Source organism: Sinocyclocheilus rhinocerous, unplaced genomic scaffold, assembly GCF_001515625.1.
Source record: "Sinocyclocheilus rhinocerous isolate Xijiao unplaced genomic scaffold, SAMN03320098_v1.1 scaffold306, whole genome shotgun sequence".
Classification (NCBI taxonomy): domain Eukaryota; kingdom Metazoa; phylum Chordata; class Actinopteri; order Cypriniformes; family Cyprinidae; genus Sinocyclocheilus; species Sinocyclocheilus rhinocerous.
Window position 1 is genome coordinate 1,039,093 of NW_015662161.1, and position 19,109 is coordinate 1,058,201.

The 19,109-nt window shown below is 37.3% G+C and overlaps 1 protein-coding gene across 1 annotated transcript in view; it reads right to left on the reverse strand.

Annotated features, from left to right (window-relative positions):
• Positions 1-6,558: 6,558 nt before the first annotated feature.
• The window catches only part of LOC107727544 (GREB1-like protein), a 62,760-nt gene continuing 50,209 nt past the window's right edge, over positions 6,559-19,109 (reverse strand). Inside the window, exons 20-34 of the mRNA XM_016537435.1 lie at positions 17,760-18,099; positions 17,563-17,678; positions 16,167-16,417; positions 14,561-15,078; positions 13,400-13,502; positions 13,163-13,318; positions 12,711-12,856; positions 12,392-12,553; positions 11,256-11,460; positions 10,233-10,401; positions 9,946-10,152; positions 9,686-9,827; positions 8,497-8,697; positions 8,121-8,259; positions 6,559-7,327 (exon numbers count right to left, since the gene is read on the reverse strand). Coding sequence (XP_016392921.1) covers positions 7,164-7,327; positions 8,121-8,259; positions 8,497-8,697; positions 9,686-9,827; positions 9,946-10,152; positions 10,233-10,401; positions 11,256-11,460; positions 12,392-12,553; positions 12,711-12,856; positions 13,163-13,318; positions 13,400-13,502; positions 14,561-15,078; positions 16,167-16,417; positions 17,563-17,678; positions 17,760-18,099 — 3,019 coding nt within the window. The 3' untranslated portion in view covers positions 6,559-7,163. The remainder of the gene's footprint in view (positions 7,328-8,120; positions 8,260-8,496; positions 8,698-9,685; positions 9,828-9,945; positions 10,153-10,232; positions 10,402-11,255; positions 11,461-12,391; positions 12,554-12,710; positions 12,857-13,162; positions 13,319-13,399; positions 13,503-14,560; positions 15,079-16,166; positions 16,418-17,562; positions 17,679-17,759; positions 18,100-19,109) is intronic.

Genomic DNA, 19,109 nt, shown 5'->3' on the forward strand with positions numbered 1-19,109 from the left:
ACCGAAAGTCTTCTTAGAAATTCTCGCACGTTCCATCCGCTCATCCATCCATCCATTGATGCACTTATTTGTTCCTAATTGCATGTCTGTGTATGACTCGCTATAGTTTTTTTTAGTATTTCTAAATGTGATTTAAGTAAACATCCACCTGGACCACTGAATCACTCATTAGGTGATGTTACTCAACATGAATCCACATGAAGATGAGATTGTCCAGAAAAACAACAAGCCTTGAAACCTATTGGGATGATGTCACAAAGAAATGGCCAGGTTCACCACTATAGCCTCCCCAAAAAAAAGATGTGAAAAATCAGCATTACTTTCATGTACTTCAGTGGGTAGATAAATATTTTAGGCCATTTTGGTTTTAAGACCTTGAACCTCCACACATGGCTACTGAAAATAGATGAGAGTTTGCTTAAATGTTGTGTTCCAGTCATTTTGACCTGGATTCTTTTTCCCGAAAAGTTATTAATTTTAAAGGTTAGTTAATGTTATCACGTTGGACTAAAACTTGCTGACTTTGCTCACACAGGATATAATAACTTCCTTAAATATTTTGAGAATTTTTATGCTTTTTGTTTTTTTTTCCCCCACTTGTGGTGTTCCTGGTCAAAAATGACCGGCCTACAAAAATTGCTTATAAATATCTTGTTATGCTATGTTGCTGCCAAATATTGGATTCGATCTTTTTATCATCAGTACAGTTTTTGCGTTTACTTTTGGAACCGATTGATCATAGGCATTATTGATCTGAGCTTATGCACCTCATTTTTTTTTTTTTTTTGAGTGAACTTTTTTTTATACTCAAAACCTGAGGTGCATAAGCTCTGAACAATGAGGCCTACAATCAGTCGGTTCCAAAAAGAAATACCAAACCTATGCTAATTGAAAGCAAACAAGATTAAATCCAATATTTCATGATAATATTGTATAATGACATGTTTCCAAGCAATTTAAAAGGCTGTTCATTTTTTGACTGGGAACACTAAATTAGGTAAAGCATTTTCAACACAGAACAAGGGTTAACTGTCATGGAAATAATCCAAAAAAAAAGTCATTTTCTTTATGCAAAGTACCTGGAGATGTTTTATGAGATTTTGTCAAATTGCACTACTGTAGAAATGGTTGTACCCGAGAATGTTGCAGGGCGTTTGTGCATTTGTTTTGTGCAAGTCTGAAAATTTGTTGCAGAGACTTTACCTAAACTTCTAATAATGATCCAAGATGCCGTAAAACCACGTCCGAGCAAAGAGGTCACAGTCCAGCAACACATTCTCCTTCTCATTCATTGTTTACCAGTTCAACCTGTAACATATCCGTGGCCAGTTCATCAGTTCTTCAGCAACTGATGTGCTGCATCCAGGCCTTATCGTTTCAGTCCCTTATAGTGTTAAGAAAGGAAGATTTCACTATTATTGTCTATTATTGTCATTATTATTGTTCCCAACCCTGGTCCTGGAGGCACCCCAACACTGCACGTTTTGCATGTCTCCTTAATCAAACACACCTGATTAATATATTAGTGATGTGGCAATGATTTAATTATGCCACTGTTGTAATCTGAATCTCACAGTCAAATATCAAATAGCCGAATAAAATGCATTTTCCATGAATACAGTATAAAACAGACCTTGCAGGTCCATTTTTATTATTTTTTAACCGCTAGGAAAAAAATTCAAAAGGAAGTCAAATGAAATGTTTTATTTATTTATTTAATAAATTTGCATACTTTTAACTCTGTTACCACAATTTGGGACACAGAAACCTAAAATCCTAATTTATGTGATTTGTTATTTTCCAGCTACAAACTTTAAATCACCTTTAAAACTCAATAAACATTTTCACGAAGTCCTAGACTAAAGGTTAAAAAAAAAGAGTAACAGGGTTGATATTTTTCTAAATTAATCTGCGACTCTGTAGAGAATAGTTAGTTTGGGATTCAATATTGCTTTTTAGTTATTTCCGAACATGATTTATAGTAAAATATTTGATTACTCATTTTTCTCACAATAACTTGAGTAACAGAGCTGAATATTTGAGCTTGACTTGATGTAGTCAACAATTTGTACAAAATCTACGAAAATGAAATTATTGACTTATTACTATTACTTATTAATTACTAAATGAGTTACTTCATCCTGTCATGCTGTAGAAAAAGATCATTTAAAGCAAGACACCCCAGGTCAAGAGTAAAAAAAGTAAAAAATGTTATGTTTAAATATGCAAATGAGGCATTAGCTAAATAAATATGCAAAAACTCATTTCCAGAACAAACATTTGAACATTGGATAAAGCCAGGTTTAAAACTCTTGTTTTATTTTGTGGAAATATTAAGGTTATTACAGACTGGATTTTGGAACTCTTTTTATCATTCTATAAATCAGAAAATACTGTTAACAGCCACAAAAACAATACACTTTGGAATAAAATGTTTGTATAAAATCAGACAAATGATATATGAACAAAGCCCTCTATATTAAAACGCTTCAGAAAATACAGTAGATTGGAATAAATTGACAAATTGTGGATAAAATAGATAAAGTGCTTTTTTGGATGTTTTCTTTTTGATGTTAAAGCCATACAGTCCAAAATCTCAAGAATGACCAATGCATGAAGTACAAATGTGGCATCTTGCCTCAAAATCACAAATATGTGACTCGCATGTCTACGTCCGTGCCGATAAACTTCTGTTGAGCTCGATACAGACATTGTTTGGAGGAATTTTGACCCACATTCCAAGTCCTTTTCTGTTTTAAATCTCATCCCGACTAGAAGGCAGACTGCTAAACTCATAAATGTATAGCATATCTAGCAGTCTGCTATAGACTAATTATAATCTCATTATAAACCTCTTGCCAGATGGAGAAGTAGTTACCAAGAAGATGAGTGTGACATTAACATTATCAAAATATATGTTTACCTCAGAGCGTTTATGACCAACATAATGTTTCACCGAAAGAAAACAAGTGGAAATACCAAGCACTTTTTGAAATACAAGGCTTTCTGGACACATAAAACATGGTACATGAACAAAGCAAAGTACCACGGTGTTACCATCCGGTGCCATTACTTTAGCATGGTAAGGTCATTGTGCTTTTGTGTTGCAATGAACAATTAATTTCAATTCTTTTTGCTTCTGCAGGATACATTTACTGTATACATCCAGCCTTTTATTATTATACGTCTGCATCTCAGATCTACCAAAGTGTCCTCCAAAGTGTACTGTGTGAATTTGTGTGTTTGGGCATGTAAGTAGGGCATCTGGGCTCTTCTGACTATAATAGGATGTACCAAAGCATCGAAACACCGCCTGCCAGATTTATTTTGGACTCTGTGGTTCACACTTCACCCGAGCGCCTCACTCGAAAACCACCCACAGGCTTTCACCTTTGGCAGTCATCTTGAGGATATCTTGACAACCTGAGTGGACTGATAATGTGTCACACTGCTTTAACAGGGTTAAAGTTCATCACTTCTCTTGGGTTGAACCCTGGTGTGATTTTATCCAGAGTCCTGCAATATTGAGGACAGAGGGTGACTGCATACGAGGTTCATTATCGGTTGACGACTGAGCCCATCTGAATTAGAACATTTAGGCTATCCATCTAATAGTAGCCTACCAAAATCTTATTAACAGTAGAAGTTAAATCTTACTGTAGTCTTCAAATCTGGGTACTGTCTTACGTTTTAACAAATAAGACTGTGTTACGGAAACAGGGCATTATAAATGTGTCAGAACAGCTTATCATCAATAGATACAACACAGTAAGGTACAGTATCATAATATACAGTGTTAACTAGTTACAGTACAATAACTAGTTACAGTAATAATATTACTTTTTGCAGTAACAATATTAGTAAGATTTCAGTAAGAATATTACAGTTACCATCCATGAAACAGCTCGTTACTTACCGTATTGGCCCGAATATAAGACAACCCTGATTATAAGACGACCCCCCCTTTTTCCAGATGTACCTTTTGGAAAAAGGCTTTTTAAAAACCGAATCTTTTTTTTTTTCAGTAAAACACATTTTGTCTTCAATTATTTTCATATTGCATATTTTTCCTATTTTAATTTTTGTTTTGAAAGTATGGTAAAAACTGGTAAAATGTACCAACAATCACATTAAAAAAAATATACACTTTTTGATATACCAAATTTGTGCGCTATTTAAACCCGGATGATTGTAACATATAAGACGACCGCGTTTTTTCAGATGTATTTCCAAGAAAAAAATATCGTCTTATATTCGGGACAATACGGTAGTTACCTTTGATGGCTCAATCTAACACTACTGATTTGAAGTCCAACAATTCAATGATTCCTAGATTCATTTTTAATACTTTTCAGTCACGCAGGCACATGAAGTCACTATAGCTACAATTAGCTAAAGCTATACACATGACAATTAACAAGATTAATATAAGAAGGTCACGTGTTTAGCTGTGCTTTCTACATTTTTGACCTCAGAAAGTTCGACATAAATTGTTGATAACACTTTATTACATTCATTTATCTCAACAGCAACAAGAACATTTTTGTGAAATCAAATGTTTACTAAACCAAAGCCGGCCAGTAGATCATGAGGTAGACGATTTCAAGTGGTTCGGTGCTACATATGTTCAGGACATTCACAGCTGACAGGAAAGATGCAAAGATTGTGAGAAGCAAATTGCATAATTGATGTGCACATCAAATTATCTACATATGAGACACATTCGAAAGGTTGTCCAGTGGGGTTTTGGCTTTCTTCATCATTACAATCAGTATCATTATGGGAACTGATGCATTTTATTCTAAACACTCCAGTTGGTTCATAATAATATTTGGTATGCTTTACATTAGTTGATTTCTAATACATCATCTGTGTGCAAAGCTTCTGGTGACGAATTCAAGGACTTGACCTAGCAATGCATTCCTGATATTTCAATGATTATCAGTCCAAGAAGCTTTTTCAATAAATAAAACAATCCCTCAAAAAAAGGGATCCATTTTTCTCATTTTAAATAAATCACCCGCAACAGAAACTAATGGGTCCTAGGTAGATTCTTTGTGCCGTGGAAAAATAAAAGGACGCATTTGATCCGTGACACATGCGGCTCAAAGTGACTCTTCAGTAAAACTAGCCAGAATCCAAAGTGACAAAAAGTCTGTCATATATATTAATATCGGCATTTCTTAAAATGTAAACAAAGCTTTTTCTTTTAACATCCAAAAAGTCCTAGACACAATTCAGAACATTCATCTTCTCCAACATACCATATAGGTAGCTATCATTATGAAATGGCCATTGTCTTTCCAGTTTCACTGATATTAATCGTCTCTTCCGAACTGGAGTTTGGGATTGTGTCATCGTCATCAGGGTTCCTTAGGGCATTCACAGTGTGCAACTCCAAAACATCCCCAGCTACTTCAATAAAGGGAATGTTTCACTGAAGAATATGATTAATCGATGCTAACTTTAAACAACATGACCTTAAAGGAATAGTTCACCCAAAAATGAAAATGTGATGTTTATCTGCTTACCCCCAGGGCATCCAAGATGTAGGTGACTTTGTTTCTTCAGTAGAACACAAACGAAGATTTTTAACTCAAACCGTTGCAGTCTGTCAGTCATATAATGGAAGTGAATGGGAATCATGGCTTTGAGAGTCAAAAAAACATACACAAAACCAAATTATACCCTTCGGCTCGTGACGATACATTGATGTGTAAAGACACGAAACGATCGGTCTGTGCAAGAAACTGAACAGTATTTATATAGTTTTTTACCTCTGATTCACGCAATGTCCGAACTGTCCTGAGCGCGTTCTCGACAGCCGGCGCATAACGCGTCTTCTTCTTCTTTTTCTTCTTCTTGCTTTACGGCGGATCGCAGACTTATAAGTGCATTACCGCCCCCTATCTCTCAAATGGACCATTGACACTATCTACAATCTCAATTAGGAGTGTCAATGGTCCATTTGAGTGATAGGTGGCGGTAATGCACTTATAAGTCTGTGATCTGCCGTAAAGCAAGAAGAAGTAGAAGATGCGTCACGCGCCTGCTGTCGAGAACGCGCTGAGGACAGTTCGGACATTGCAGCGCATCAGAGGTAAAAAACCATATAAATACTGTTCAGTTTCTTGCCCAGACCGATCGTTTCGTGTCTTTACACATCAATGTATCGTCACGAGCCGCAGGGTTTAATTTGGTTTTGTTTGTGTATGTTGTCTTTTACTCTCAAAGCCGTAATACATTTGAAATCTCAAAGACATAATACATTTGAAAAGTAGAAAAAAAAATTTATGAAGACGTGATAAAAAGTTTCCGAGACTTAATATGGCCTATGACTGACAGACTGCAACGGATTGAGTTAAAAATCTTCGTTTGTGTTCTACTGAAGAAACAAAGTCTCCTACATCTTGGATGCCCTGGGGGTAAGCAGATAAACATCACATTTTCATTTTTGGGTGAACTATCCCTTTAACACTTTTGAGATATGTACCAACTAGCATTTACAATCATTCAGGCTGGAATCGAGAAGATCATAAATGGCTTTCTTTAGCGGATGCTGACATCAGTAAGTGAACTTTGTAACCTTGTGGGTCCATTGCAACGCCCAAACTTGGGTGACTGACAACTCTGAGGAGCAAGGGATGTTTTTTGGATTACGTCAGGTAATATCTTTGGCAAGATAAAAGATTATAGAATCTTGATGACATTGCCCGATGAAATGCTCCCAAGACTACACACCTAAAAGCATCATGAGCTGTTGTGTAAGCGTCCAGATTGAGGAGTTTATAAGTCTTTGGTGGACTGCATTAATGATGAGCAGTACATAAAGCCAGCAAGAAGAAAGAAAGAATAGCAGTACAGTAGTACGTCCTTTTGTCTCATGACAAAAAACCCTGAGATCATATGTAGAAGGACATATCCTTCGCAGTGTCCTTGCATGTTAGGACAAGCAAAATCACCAACAAACAAAGTTTTTCCAAAATATAAAAAGGGAAACACAAAATCTGTATCTGTCATTTCTTCAAAGTATCTATCCTCAAACATCGTCTGAGGTAGTGATGAGAATCTCAAGTCTTATTCTCTTCAGAAGCAGGTGTTGGAGAGTTATGATGCTGGAAAACAAACAGCCAAGCAGTTGAATTGAAATGGAGATGAGGAGATTAGATATGGCGGCCGGTGAGGAAGTAGAGGGGACGGTCCTCGCTGCAGTTAGCCGTCTGAAACTCATCCCGCAGACGAAACTGCCACTCGTCCTCCAGCTCCAAACGCACAATAGTCTGACGCAAAGAGCTGCGGTCCTGACAGATCACGCACAGTGTGGCGCCTGCAAGACGAGCGATAGAAATGATGATGATTTAAATCTTCTTACAGGACCACAATGTGCTTAGAGAGGTGTGCTGTTACTGTTCTGATGACTCTAATGAACTTTCATATTTAAAGGGTTAGTTCACCCAAAAATGAAAATTCTATTAATTACTCACCCTCATGTCGTTCTAAACCCGTAAGACCTCCGTTCATCTTCGGAACACAAATTAAGATTTTTTTGATGAATTCCGAGAGATCTCTGGCCCTCCCATAGACAGCAAGGATCCTAACACGATCAAGGTCCAGAAACGTAGCAAGGAGATCGGTAAAATGTGGAGTGGGACTTTGGACCATTAAGCTTACACTGTGTCCTGACCATTTTGAAATTTGAATTTGCTATTTTAGTTATAAAAACAAGGTTTTCTGTTTGAGATGATAGAAATGGGAAAGTTTGGGATCAGTAAGATTTTTACTTTTATTCAGCAAGGATTCATTAATCTGATTAAAAGTGACAGTAAGACATCAAATCAGCATGTTAAAATGATTTCTGAAGGATCACGTGACTCTGAAGTCTGGAGTAATGATGCTGAAAATTCAGCTTTGCATCACAGGAATAAATTACGTTTTAAAACAGGTATTTAAAATTGTAATCATATTTCACAACATTAGAGTTTTTACTATATTTTTTATCAAATAAATGCAGCCTTGGTGAGCAGAAGAGACTGCCTTTTTGACAGTATGAGTGTTCTTTGGATTTTTCTTTTTCTATAAAATATTTTTTCGTATTCCAGCTGTAAGGGACCCGGCCTCACCTTTGAGGAAGTTGAATTTCTTCAGGAGGCTCGAAACGACAAAGGAGTCACACAAGTAGAGCAGCAGCCCACTGAACATCACCCCTTGATGATCCACATTCACTGAGTGCGGCCGAGAGCTCATGTAACACGTCTGAATCTGTAAACACAAAGAAAACACAACACATGAACAATTTTTTCCAACTGAACTAATACACATAAACTGTCAATACTCTGAAAAGAGCTGCATGAACATTCTTCAAAAATTCTCCTTTTGTGTTCCAGGAAACACATAATAGCACACAGGTTTGGAGTAATATTAAGGTGAGTAAATAATCAAAACGTTACTTTTTGGTGAACTATCCCTTGAAGTGTGAGACTCATCGTTTATTTGTACCTGTGGGCCGAGGTTGAGGTAGCTGTCTATGGACAGCACGGGGTTAGCGCTGTTACCGAGGGCCAGAGGAAAGAGCCGGTGGCTACAGGACTGCAGAAACTTCTCCAGCAGGAACTGAGCCGGCGCGGACAGCAGTGTGTGTTCACTGTCCGGAGCGCACACATACTGAGACGCACACACACGCACCGGGGTCTCCATCCTCTGCGGCACAAAAGAGATGCAGGGAGAGGGTGTTTTCGAGATGTTAGACTCTTACAATTACACTTGTTCTTTACAAACTGTAAAAATATTTTTACAGTCCCAGAAATGTGACAAATCCCAAAAATATCTAATCATTTTAATATCCCGATTCGCTGCTAAAGAAACATTTCTGATTATTGTCAATGTTTAAAACAGTTGTGCTGCTTAATATTTTTGTGGAAACTGCAATATGTTTTTTTTTTCAGGAATCTTTGATGAATACGAAGTACAAAAGAGCAGCATTTATTTGAAATAGTATTTTTTTTTTTAACAACATAAAAGTCTTTACTGTCACTTTTGTTTTAATTTAGTGCATCCTTGCTGAATAAAATGATTAATTTCTTAAATTAAACCTTACTGACCCCTAACTTTTGAATGGTAGTGTAATACTACACATTATATTGATTTATATATCTATATTTAATTATAGAAATTGCACAAACGCAGACATACAAAGTGGATGTAAATTTTAGGATGATATAAAGCTCAGTTGTTTAAGTCACTAAGGCCCGGTTTCACAGACAGGGCTTAGACTAAAGATTAGGCCATAGTGCAATTACGTCATTCAAGTACTTTTTTATAAACGTGCTTAGAAAAAAACATTACTGGTGTGCATCTTAAGACAAAACACTGGCACTGATATATTTTAAGATGAGTCAGTGCAAGTTTGTTTCAGTTGAAACAGCTCAGACTTACATTTTAGTCTAGGACTAGGCTTAAGCCTCATCTGTGAAACCAGGGGTAAGAGTTCAGGGAATTGCATTTAAAATGCATGAAATGTTCAAAATGCCAGCATCAATATGACTGGTTTCGTAGCGCCCACTAGTGAATGTATAATATAACTGCAGTTACCATTAACTCCATGCTAACAAGCTAATATTAGCGTTTGGATGTAATTAAACATTTTGAAGCAGGCCTTTCAGCTCTGAAGGGACATTATGAAGCTCACCATGAGTTTGGGCTTGATGAGGAAGTCTTTATGTCCTCCGATGGGGATGTGTTTCTTCATGATGCTGAAGTGATTGAACCGACAGAGCAGAAGACCACTGCTGTTTGCCCTCAGGATAAAATCCACTTCTTCACATGTGAACCTACACACACATTTAGACCGTTACTGGTACATCATTTATGACATAAAACACCCACACATACAGTATGTGCTAGTACTCAAAACTACATGATCTTCCCTCTCAAAGTGCAAACACTCACCGGTTGAGGTCATACTGGACGTTCTGGGTGAGGTCGACGTTCAGCATGACGAGGTCGTGGAGGTGACAGCGAGAGAAAGGGCTTGTGGGAGCTCGAGAAGACAAAGCACTGCTCCATTTGCGCAGGCCACACATGGCATACAGAGAGATCTTCGGAGTGGCCTCCATGTGCTGCAGGACACTCTTCAGTGACACGTTCATGGCCTCACTGAGAGAGAGAATCCAGAGATGTTAGACAACGAAGACATTCCAACAAATCCGTACATGGATCCATCCATCAGTACATACCTGTCGCCCTCGGGTCCAGGCTGATGGGCGTTCCACAGGACGCAGGAGTCATCCATCATAACGATGAAGGGCCACACGTCCTGTCGTTTGACGCCCTGTTCCTCTTGCCTGTTCCTCTCCAGCTCCAGGTTGTGGTAGGACAGTTCCTTGATCATGAATCGAGCTGCTCCTGAAACGTCACATCAATACAATCAGTCACAACAAGAGCAACTATGAAAGCTTGTTTCCGCCACTGAATAATAAAAAAAAATAGATAATTGCAACTTTCTTTCCCTTGCAAATCCATTTTTTTTTCTCAGAATTGCGGGACAAACTTGCTTGAGTTACAAAGTCTGATTCTGAGGAAACAAGTCACAATTCTGACATTTTCGTACAATTCCAAGCTTATATCTCACAATTCTGAGAAAAGAAGTCAAAATTGCAGGATATACTGCAATATACTCACAACTGCAAGAAAAAAGTCAGAACTGTGAGAAATAAGCATGCAACTGCAAGAAAAAAGTAATGCAGTTCTGACTTGCTCTAACTTGCAATTGTGAGTTTTTATATCATGCAATAATTTTTTTCCTGCAATTGCAGTTCATATCTCACACTTTCTAACTTTATTACATGCAATTGCGAGTTTATATCACACACAATTCTGAGAAAAAAAGTCAGAATTGTAAGATATAAACGCTGCAAGAAAAAAAAAGATAGAATTGTGAAATAAAAAGTCCATTTTTTTTTTTTTTTTATCAATCGCAGAAACATTCTGGATGCCAACAATTACTGTCATGCAGTGGCTGATTGATAACAAACGTGCATTATTAAAATAGTAAACTATTTTATCTAAATCATTACAATTACAATATTTTATTTGCTCTTTAAAAGTACTATAAATTGCTAAAAGTAAATTTAGGCAACATTCTCTATTCTTATTTTTGGAACAATCTTAAAACCTACTGTTACAGAAACACCATTAGAATAGTGCTGAGTTGTTTCAATCACAATAATGAATACGCAATCTTCTTCATCATTACTCACCCACTCCGGAGCTGTTGAACATGGCGGGGAGCACCAGAAGGATGTGGTTGGGCCAGTATTTCCTGTAGAGAGGCATTTCATATTGCTTGACCACCAAAATGTGCAGGTGCTCGGCCCCCTCCATGGCGTGGTAGATGTTGAGCAGGCCGTGCTCCTGACGGCCCGTAGTGGGTGTGAAGATGGGACTTTTCAGCATGCCAGATTCCTGAGTCAGCAAACAGAGCAATACGGTCACTTTAAGACAACTCGTGCAATAAGACCAGAAAACATCATGTAAAAAACACAGGCGGTGACTCAGCAACCAACAGGACTTTATATATATAATATATAATCCACTTATATATATAAATTGAATATATCTTTGATATATAACAGAAATCTTTTTTACAATTATAAATGCCTTTACTGTCACTTTTCATCACTTTAATGCATCCTTTCTGAATAAAATTATTAATTTCCTTAAAATATTTCTTTATCTTATTTAACTGTTGGAAGTCATGCTACTTTTACAGTGTTTTTTTTGTTTTTTTTTTACCACAGACATATGGCGCTTTTCCACTGCGTGGTACGACTCGGCTCGGTACGGCTCAGTACGGCACGGCACGGTTTGCGTTTCCACTGCAATTCAGTACCGCTTTAGAGTGGGCGGGATTATTCACATGTCGTTATAGTTGCGCCGCCTCTACTACCACGACTCCTAAAAAAAACTTTTTAATTCCGCGTCGCCCCATCAAGCTCTCGCTGGATCCGCTCCTCTGCTATCAATGAGAGGAACGTTTGTTCTTCCGCAACAGACAACAAAACTTTTTGGTTGTTAAAAAAAGGTGCGCTCGTTCAAAACAGTTGCGTTCGATCCTTCGCTGGCTGTGCTGATTTAAATCTAAACCGAAGTGGTACTAAAAAAAGTACCAGGTACCAGGTACTGTACCCAGTGGAAAACCCCCCAAAAGTGAACCGTACCGAGCCGTACCATGCAGTGGAAAAGCGCCATTAGTCAACATTTGTCTGTTTATGTTCTACAGGAAAAACAGCATACACAACATGAGGGTGAGTAAATAAGGACAGATTTTTCATTTATGTTTAAAGCGGCTAACCAAAGTCATTTAGTGCTTGTTATTAATAAGTGTGTCGCTCACCTTGTCTGAGATCAGCGGGAGCCGCATGCTCTCTAAATGACTGCCCTGCTGGCTGAACACAAAATGAGGCTCTTTGGCTTTAGGAATGATAAAGTGCAGCTGGACTTCCTCTCCCAGCATGGATGAGCAGAACGTGAAGGCATGGAAGGTGCAGTCGGACAGCTAGAATCACACACACACACACACACACACACACAGAACATCTTACCTGTCAGCCATATACCTGTCTAGACATGCTATTACATATGTTTGAGGTGTTTTGAAATGATAGCATTTAAAAATATGTCAGTAAGTGTTAATGTATCACATATGTCCTCACCTGAGCGGCAGGAGCAGGCTCGCTGTAATGGTGGCACTGCTCACAGTGGTGAAATGCATTGTGGGCCGCAAACAGGCTGAGTCTGACAGACACTGTGTTTCTCTTCGGCAGCTCCCCTTCTGCCTCTAGTCTTTCTGTTTTAACCCCTGTGTTTCATGCGAGGATGCAAAACAGCACATAAGCATACCTGCTCTTTTCATGTTGCTCTGAAGCGGGGCACACCATAATAAAAGTAAGTAAGCAAGTAAGTAAAATTTATTTATATAGCACACAAAGTATTAAATAAAATCAAAACTAATTAAATACCACCAGCTGTACAAATACTACAAAATTCAATAACAGCCAAACCATATTGTTAATTAAAAGCGTGTCCAAAAAGATGTCTTTTTAAGTGTTTTTTAAAAGATTCTACAGAACCCATATTTCTCAATGTTAAAAGAGCAGTTTACTACCGTTCAGTGTCTTTGGCATCCTGTCTGCATACACTGGACTCGCGTATCTGAACTTAGGGTCACTGGGGTAGAGGTCAAAGGGCAGTTTGCGGATGTCCTCCACGTCAGGCCACTGCGGCCCACTGGCAGGGGGAGCCTTTGATTTGTCTTGCACATCTAGAGATTTCAATTGAAGGTCATTAAAAAAGGTCAAGGGAAGGAGCATCGGGTGAAGTAATGTGGAGAACACTTTCTCACCCTCCTCCAGCTCTTCTTCATCATACACGTCCACCTCCAGCAGGCGAATCAGCATACGGAACAGGATTCGCAGAAACTGCAGATACGCACCCGTTTTTCCAACCTTCAACCAAAAAAGAAAATGAGACCCTGGATGCTTGGTGGTGAAGAGACCAAATAGCATGAAACACAGGTCATTGTAAATGGATGTGGCTTAGTAACAGACATTGTGTATTTTTGTATATTTGAACTATTTATTAATATTTTAATACTTAATGTTTAAAATCTTTTTGTATATTTGATTATTCTGTTTTTTTGCACATTTCAACTACTTTTATATAAATATTTTATTTTGTATGTATATATTTTGTATTGTATTATATAGAATGCAAATTTCTTTATTTTTCATTTTCATTTTATTTATATTTTAAATTTTTATACAAAATACATTTATATACTTTGTGTATTTTAACTGTATATTTTGTGTATTTGAACTATTTTTCATATTTCATTTAAAAAATATTTTTGCACATTTTGTGTATTTTAACTTTTGAACTATTTTTTTTAATACTTTTAACTTTTTAAATATTTTGTATATTTTGTGCATTTTAACTATGTATAGTTAAATACATAGTTCTGTATCTTTTAACTATCCCTTTTAATATTTATTTTTTTGTATTTTTGTCCATTGCATGAACTACGGGTATGTATTTTGTACATTTGTTTGTATATTTAAATTTTTTTTTTTGCATATTTTGTGTATTTTATCTGTATTCTTTTTAACATTTCTAAAAAATTTTTTTAACTTTTTAAAATATTTTGAACATTTTAATTGTATTCCGTATATTTAATTTATTTTTTGTAAATTGTGTAAACTATGCATTTTACACATATTCTGTACTTTTTTGTTTTATTTTATACATTTTGTATTTAAAATATGCATTTTTTCAGTATTTTTATATATTTAATCTAATAAATATTAAAAAAATGTTTGTGTTTTTTAAATGTGTCTTTCATATCGTTTTTGTCTATTTAATAAAATATTTTAAAATTATTATTTTTTTTTTAATATATTCTACCTGTATTTTTGATCACTGTATCGTCGATACACACACAGCACCAGCAGTGATGCTTGCCTTAACAAACAAAACATTCTCTTTTAACCATTGAGCTACTCCTCACCTGTGGTGGTCCACTCAGCAGCAGTCTTCTGGGATGGGGCAGAGCCGGCCCTTCGTAATCTGCGTGGTGCTGCCTGGCTGTGGTCCACTGGCGGTAGTACAGGGACTGCTCTGCCCCTCCGAGAGCGTGAGGAACCGGTGGTCTGAGCGGGCTGCTCCAGGCCACATCCGCGTGAGGCAGCAGAGACGCCGAGCTGGGCTGACCCAGCGCCTCAGGGGCCAGCAGGGCGTACGCCGCCCGGGACAGCACCGCCGTCCGGGGGAAGACCTGCGCCCGGCTGCTTTCACGCGGGGCCTGTGTGGACTGGCTCGGCCGCTGAGCTCCCGGAGAGGAGGAAGAGGAGGAGGAAGAGGAGGCAGAGGAGAACGAGGACGAGGGAGCCTGGGAGTCACACTCCTGTTTGAAGCGAACGGGAGACGAGCAAGAGTCCATTATATTTCTGCTGCTGGACGGGTTGCTGTGTGAGGACGGTTTGTCCAGTACACTTGAAGAACTGACGCCGTTTTCTGTGATGGAGCCTGAAAGATAATTAAGATGAATTATATTGGATCATGTGACAACACAAGACCGGAATCAGGCCCAGCTTGTGTTCAGTGTCCCTCACCACCGTTCATAATCACTAAAAAGCTGTCACTCATCTTAGTTCATCGCAGTCTCACAAAGATACGTTAGTATCAATAAAGTTCTCTACGCTGCACAACGAATCTCTTATTTACATCACGTCTACACTTTGTTATAATGAGATGATTCATGATGAACACGATACCTGAACAAAAACTCTGGCGATCTGAGCAGTGAGTGGATTCTAACTTAAACAGCCTCTGATTCAAGAAATCAACAGATATGTCTGTGATTAGCTACTTTGCTAAACGCTGCAAAAAACATGTTGAAATAGAAATCGATCTCCAGAGCGCAAATCATAACGCACTGGATAGTTTGCCAAATCTGCAATAAAAAGCCATTCATACAGCTTTAACTGAGGGTGCTTTTGATTTGGTTTGAGCACCCCCGTAGAACCGGGCCTGGTTCCTCACCAGTAGGGCTGTCAAAATGGCTGAAAAACTAAATTCGAATTTTGTACTTAAATATTATCAAAATTCGAATTATATTCGAATTTAAAATGCATCATTTCAGTTAGGGTGAAGAAAAGCTTTTAACCGCCATAAAGTCTCAATATATGTTTTTTTCAAAGTTAAACTTGCATTAATTTTACATGGCTTTCTAAACATGCGGCTCCTTTGTGCGAGATGCGAGTGCAATGGTGATAGATGTCCCTCTAGAAAATGTGCGAAATATGCGTTCTGTGTGAACGGCTTGGTTTCAGTTTTGATGTAAACAAGATCTTCTCTACATTGATGTTCTCTTTTCCCGCAATATTTGTCATTAGCAACTATCAATCTAGTGGCTTCAAGTGGATAGGTTAACAAAAACATTATAATGCAACGACACTTACATCGTCATCGCATCTCGTGCGCCACTGATAAGGCTGCCTCCTTAACGCACACCTAAAATTCGAATGCAACGTTTTTGCATTCAAATATGGATTTTTATTTTAAATTCGCGCGAAAATTCGGAATTCGATTTTTTTTTTGACAGCCCTACTCACCAGAGGTCCTGGTGGCAGCGCTGGCATTGCTGGGTGGTCTCTCCAGCTCCATCTGGAGCTCGTCGTGGTCTGCTGTTTCTCCCGAGCCTCTCTTGTCATCTGTCGGTCTCTCTTCTCTGCCCGCTGGCGTTTTCGTCTCGGGTATTACTCTGCGTGTCACGTACGAGCAGGCCAAACCCACTTCCTGTTCCAGTGCCGTACGCATCAGGTAGCTGGAGTCGATCAGCCGCAAGTCACAGTACTTCAGCGACCTGCATAAAATCACACGCAAACACACTCAGTCTTCATGTGTCCCTTCAGAAATTCAAAAATACTGTCAATTTTCGTTTGTCCAACAGATTTTATTTGATCTTTTGGATGGTGCATAGTCTTTCAAAAAGATGAACATGAACTGTATTGAAATAATGCTACTGGACAGTTCAAACAATATATGTACATGGGGAAGATTTTAGAACTGTAGCTGTAACAACTGTAGTAACCACAAGGTGGTGCTCTTTTTAACAAAATAAAGAGGAAACCAAAAGACTAGAAGTCACTGTGCAGTATTTTTATTTATCAAGGCCATTATATAATGTCAGATAATTAACTTATGTCTTATATTGAAATATAGTGTAAGCCTGAAGATTTCATGTTTAACTTCAGGTTTGATTTCAAGTAGAGGTTTGTCATTAAAGGCAATACATTATTATTAATATTGTTAAATCTAAAAATAAATAATACTTTCACATTAACAGAAAATGATAACATATTAATATTTGTAGTTAACAAATATTTGTTTTAATTTATTTTACACACATTTCATGAATAAATAAAAACGAAATAATTTAAATTAAAATATAAATAATTTGACCAGAAAAAAAAAAAATATATATATATACTCCACTGTTGAAATTGCTAACCAAGGCTGCATTTATTTGATCAAAAATACAGTAAAAATAGTAATATTGTGAAATATTATAACAATTTAAAGTAAATGTTTTCTATTTGAATACAAATTAAAATGTAATTTATTTTTGTGATATATATATAGCTGGAAAAACTTATTTGAATTTCATAAATTATTAATAAATAACGGCTTGTAGTTATAGTTGTGTTTCAGTTAAACATAATTTTTGTTTTATTCTGTAAACTACTAATGGCATTTCTTCAAAATTTTAAATAAAAATGTCCTTTAGAACATTTTTTGAATAAAATGACAATTGGTAAAAAAAAAAAGATGCCATGCTTATATTCATTTTTAGACAAAACAATACCAATGTTTTAACTTCAGAAGAGTTAAATAACCCTGATTTTCAATCACAACAAATGAAAACATTTGTTATTTTGACCATACATCATTTTCTGAGAAAAAAGGCTCTCAATGGCTATATATAAAGAACAACATCACATGGAGTACCTTGGGAAGGTCTCTCCTAGAGGATCTTTTCCTGTGAGGATGACGATGCACGGAAGTCCTTCCAGATCTTCATATGTATGTGGGACCCATTCTTCATTCTTACAGCCTCTCCAAGCCTGAAATGCACAGATGGGTTATTCCAGCCTTATTCTAGTGATTTTAAGTAGCCCATATTCATGAGGGGATCTGGTTCGTACCCGCAGACGCGCACAGAAGTGAACCGGCAGGCTGATCTCAGCAGCAGGGCTTCCCAGCAGCACAGCGAAGCGGTACTGTAGACCCAGCTTATCCCGGGCCTCCTCCAGCCGCTCCTGCGCCAGCCGCGCCAGCTGCAGCGAGGGCACACGCACCAGCAGCATGTGTCCGCACCCGTGCCTGCTGCGGCCCGGCACGCTCAGCAGATCCTCCACCATGGCGAGGGTCTGAGGGGTCACGTGATCCCGCAGCGACGGGGCCGCTGTGAGGGCCATCAGGGCCTCTGTGTACTGCTGTATCAACAGATAGCTGCGGATCACCATGCTGTGCAAATGCGGATGCCTGAAATCAAAGACACAACGAGGGATATAAACGGAAAGAGACAGCACATGCATATGGTTTGAAATGCACAAAAGCTGCCAGTTTAGACATGGATCTGAGTCTGAGACAGGGTTATTAGAGTTAACTAAAACATGTTTTTTGTTACTTGAAATCAAATAAATATTAACAAAAAAAAAAACATACTTATTTTAATCCAGCTAGTTTCCATGGAAATATGTTAAAGGTTTACATTACGGAACGCTATTCACTATTAACTAGCTGCTCATTAGCATGCATATGTATAGCATAGTGGCTGTTTATTAGTAATTATAAAGCACATATTAATACATGACCATATTCTAGATTCCTCAACTCGACCCAATACCTAAACATAACTACAACAACAACTACTTACTACAAATAAGCAGCAAGTTAGGAGTTTATTCAGGGGAAAATAAGTGTTCCATAATCTAAAGTGTTAGTAGAAATATTTCTTGATTTTATTTAGTTTTACTTGATGTACTAAAATAACTCAAACTAAACCTGAAATAAAAAATAATAACTATATATATATAAAAAAAAGAATATGACAAAAATCACTAAAAACAAAAATTACAATAAAAAAGAAAATATTAAAATAAAAAACTAATTCAAACTGCAGACAAAAACTAAAATAGTATTCCATTTATAGCAAAATAACAGTGGTCTGAGATGAACTTAAAGATATAATTATGCATTTACAATGTAAAAGCAGTTAAAAAGGAAGGTCATTTGCTTCTTGTAGTTTTTAAAGCGGTACATAAGACAATACATACTTAGACGATACCATTGATACAAAACATGTAGAACACAAAGTAGGATATACATGCATTTATGTGAAGTGTGTGTGTAACAATTGTGTTGAGAATGTTTATAGAGACAAAAAAAAAAAACACAAATACAATTAAAGGGAGAGAGAGCGCGAAATAATTAAATGGGTACATAAACTATAAAAGAACAACAAAAGAAAAAAAAAAAAAAAGTGGTACGGG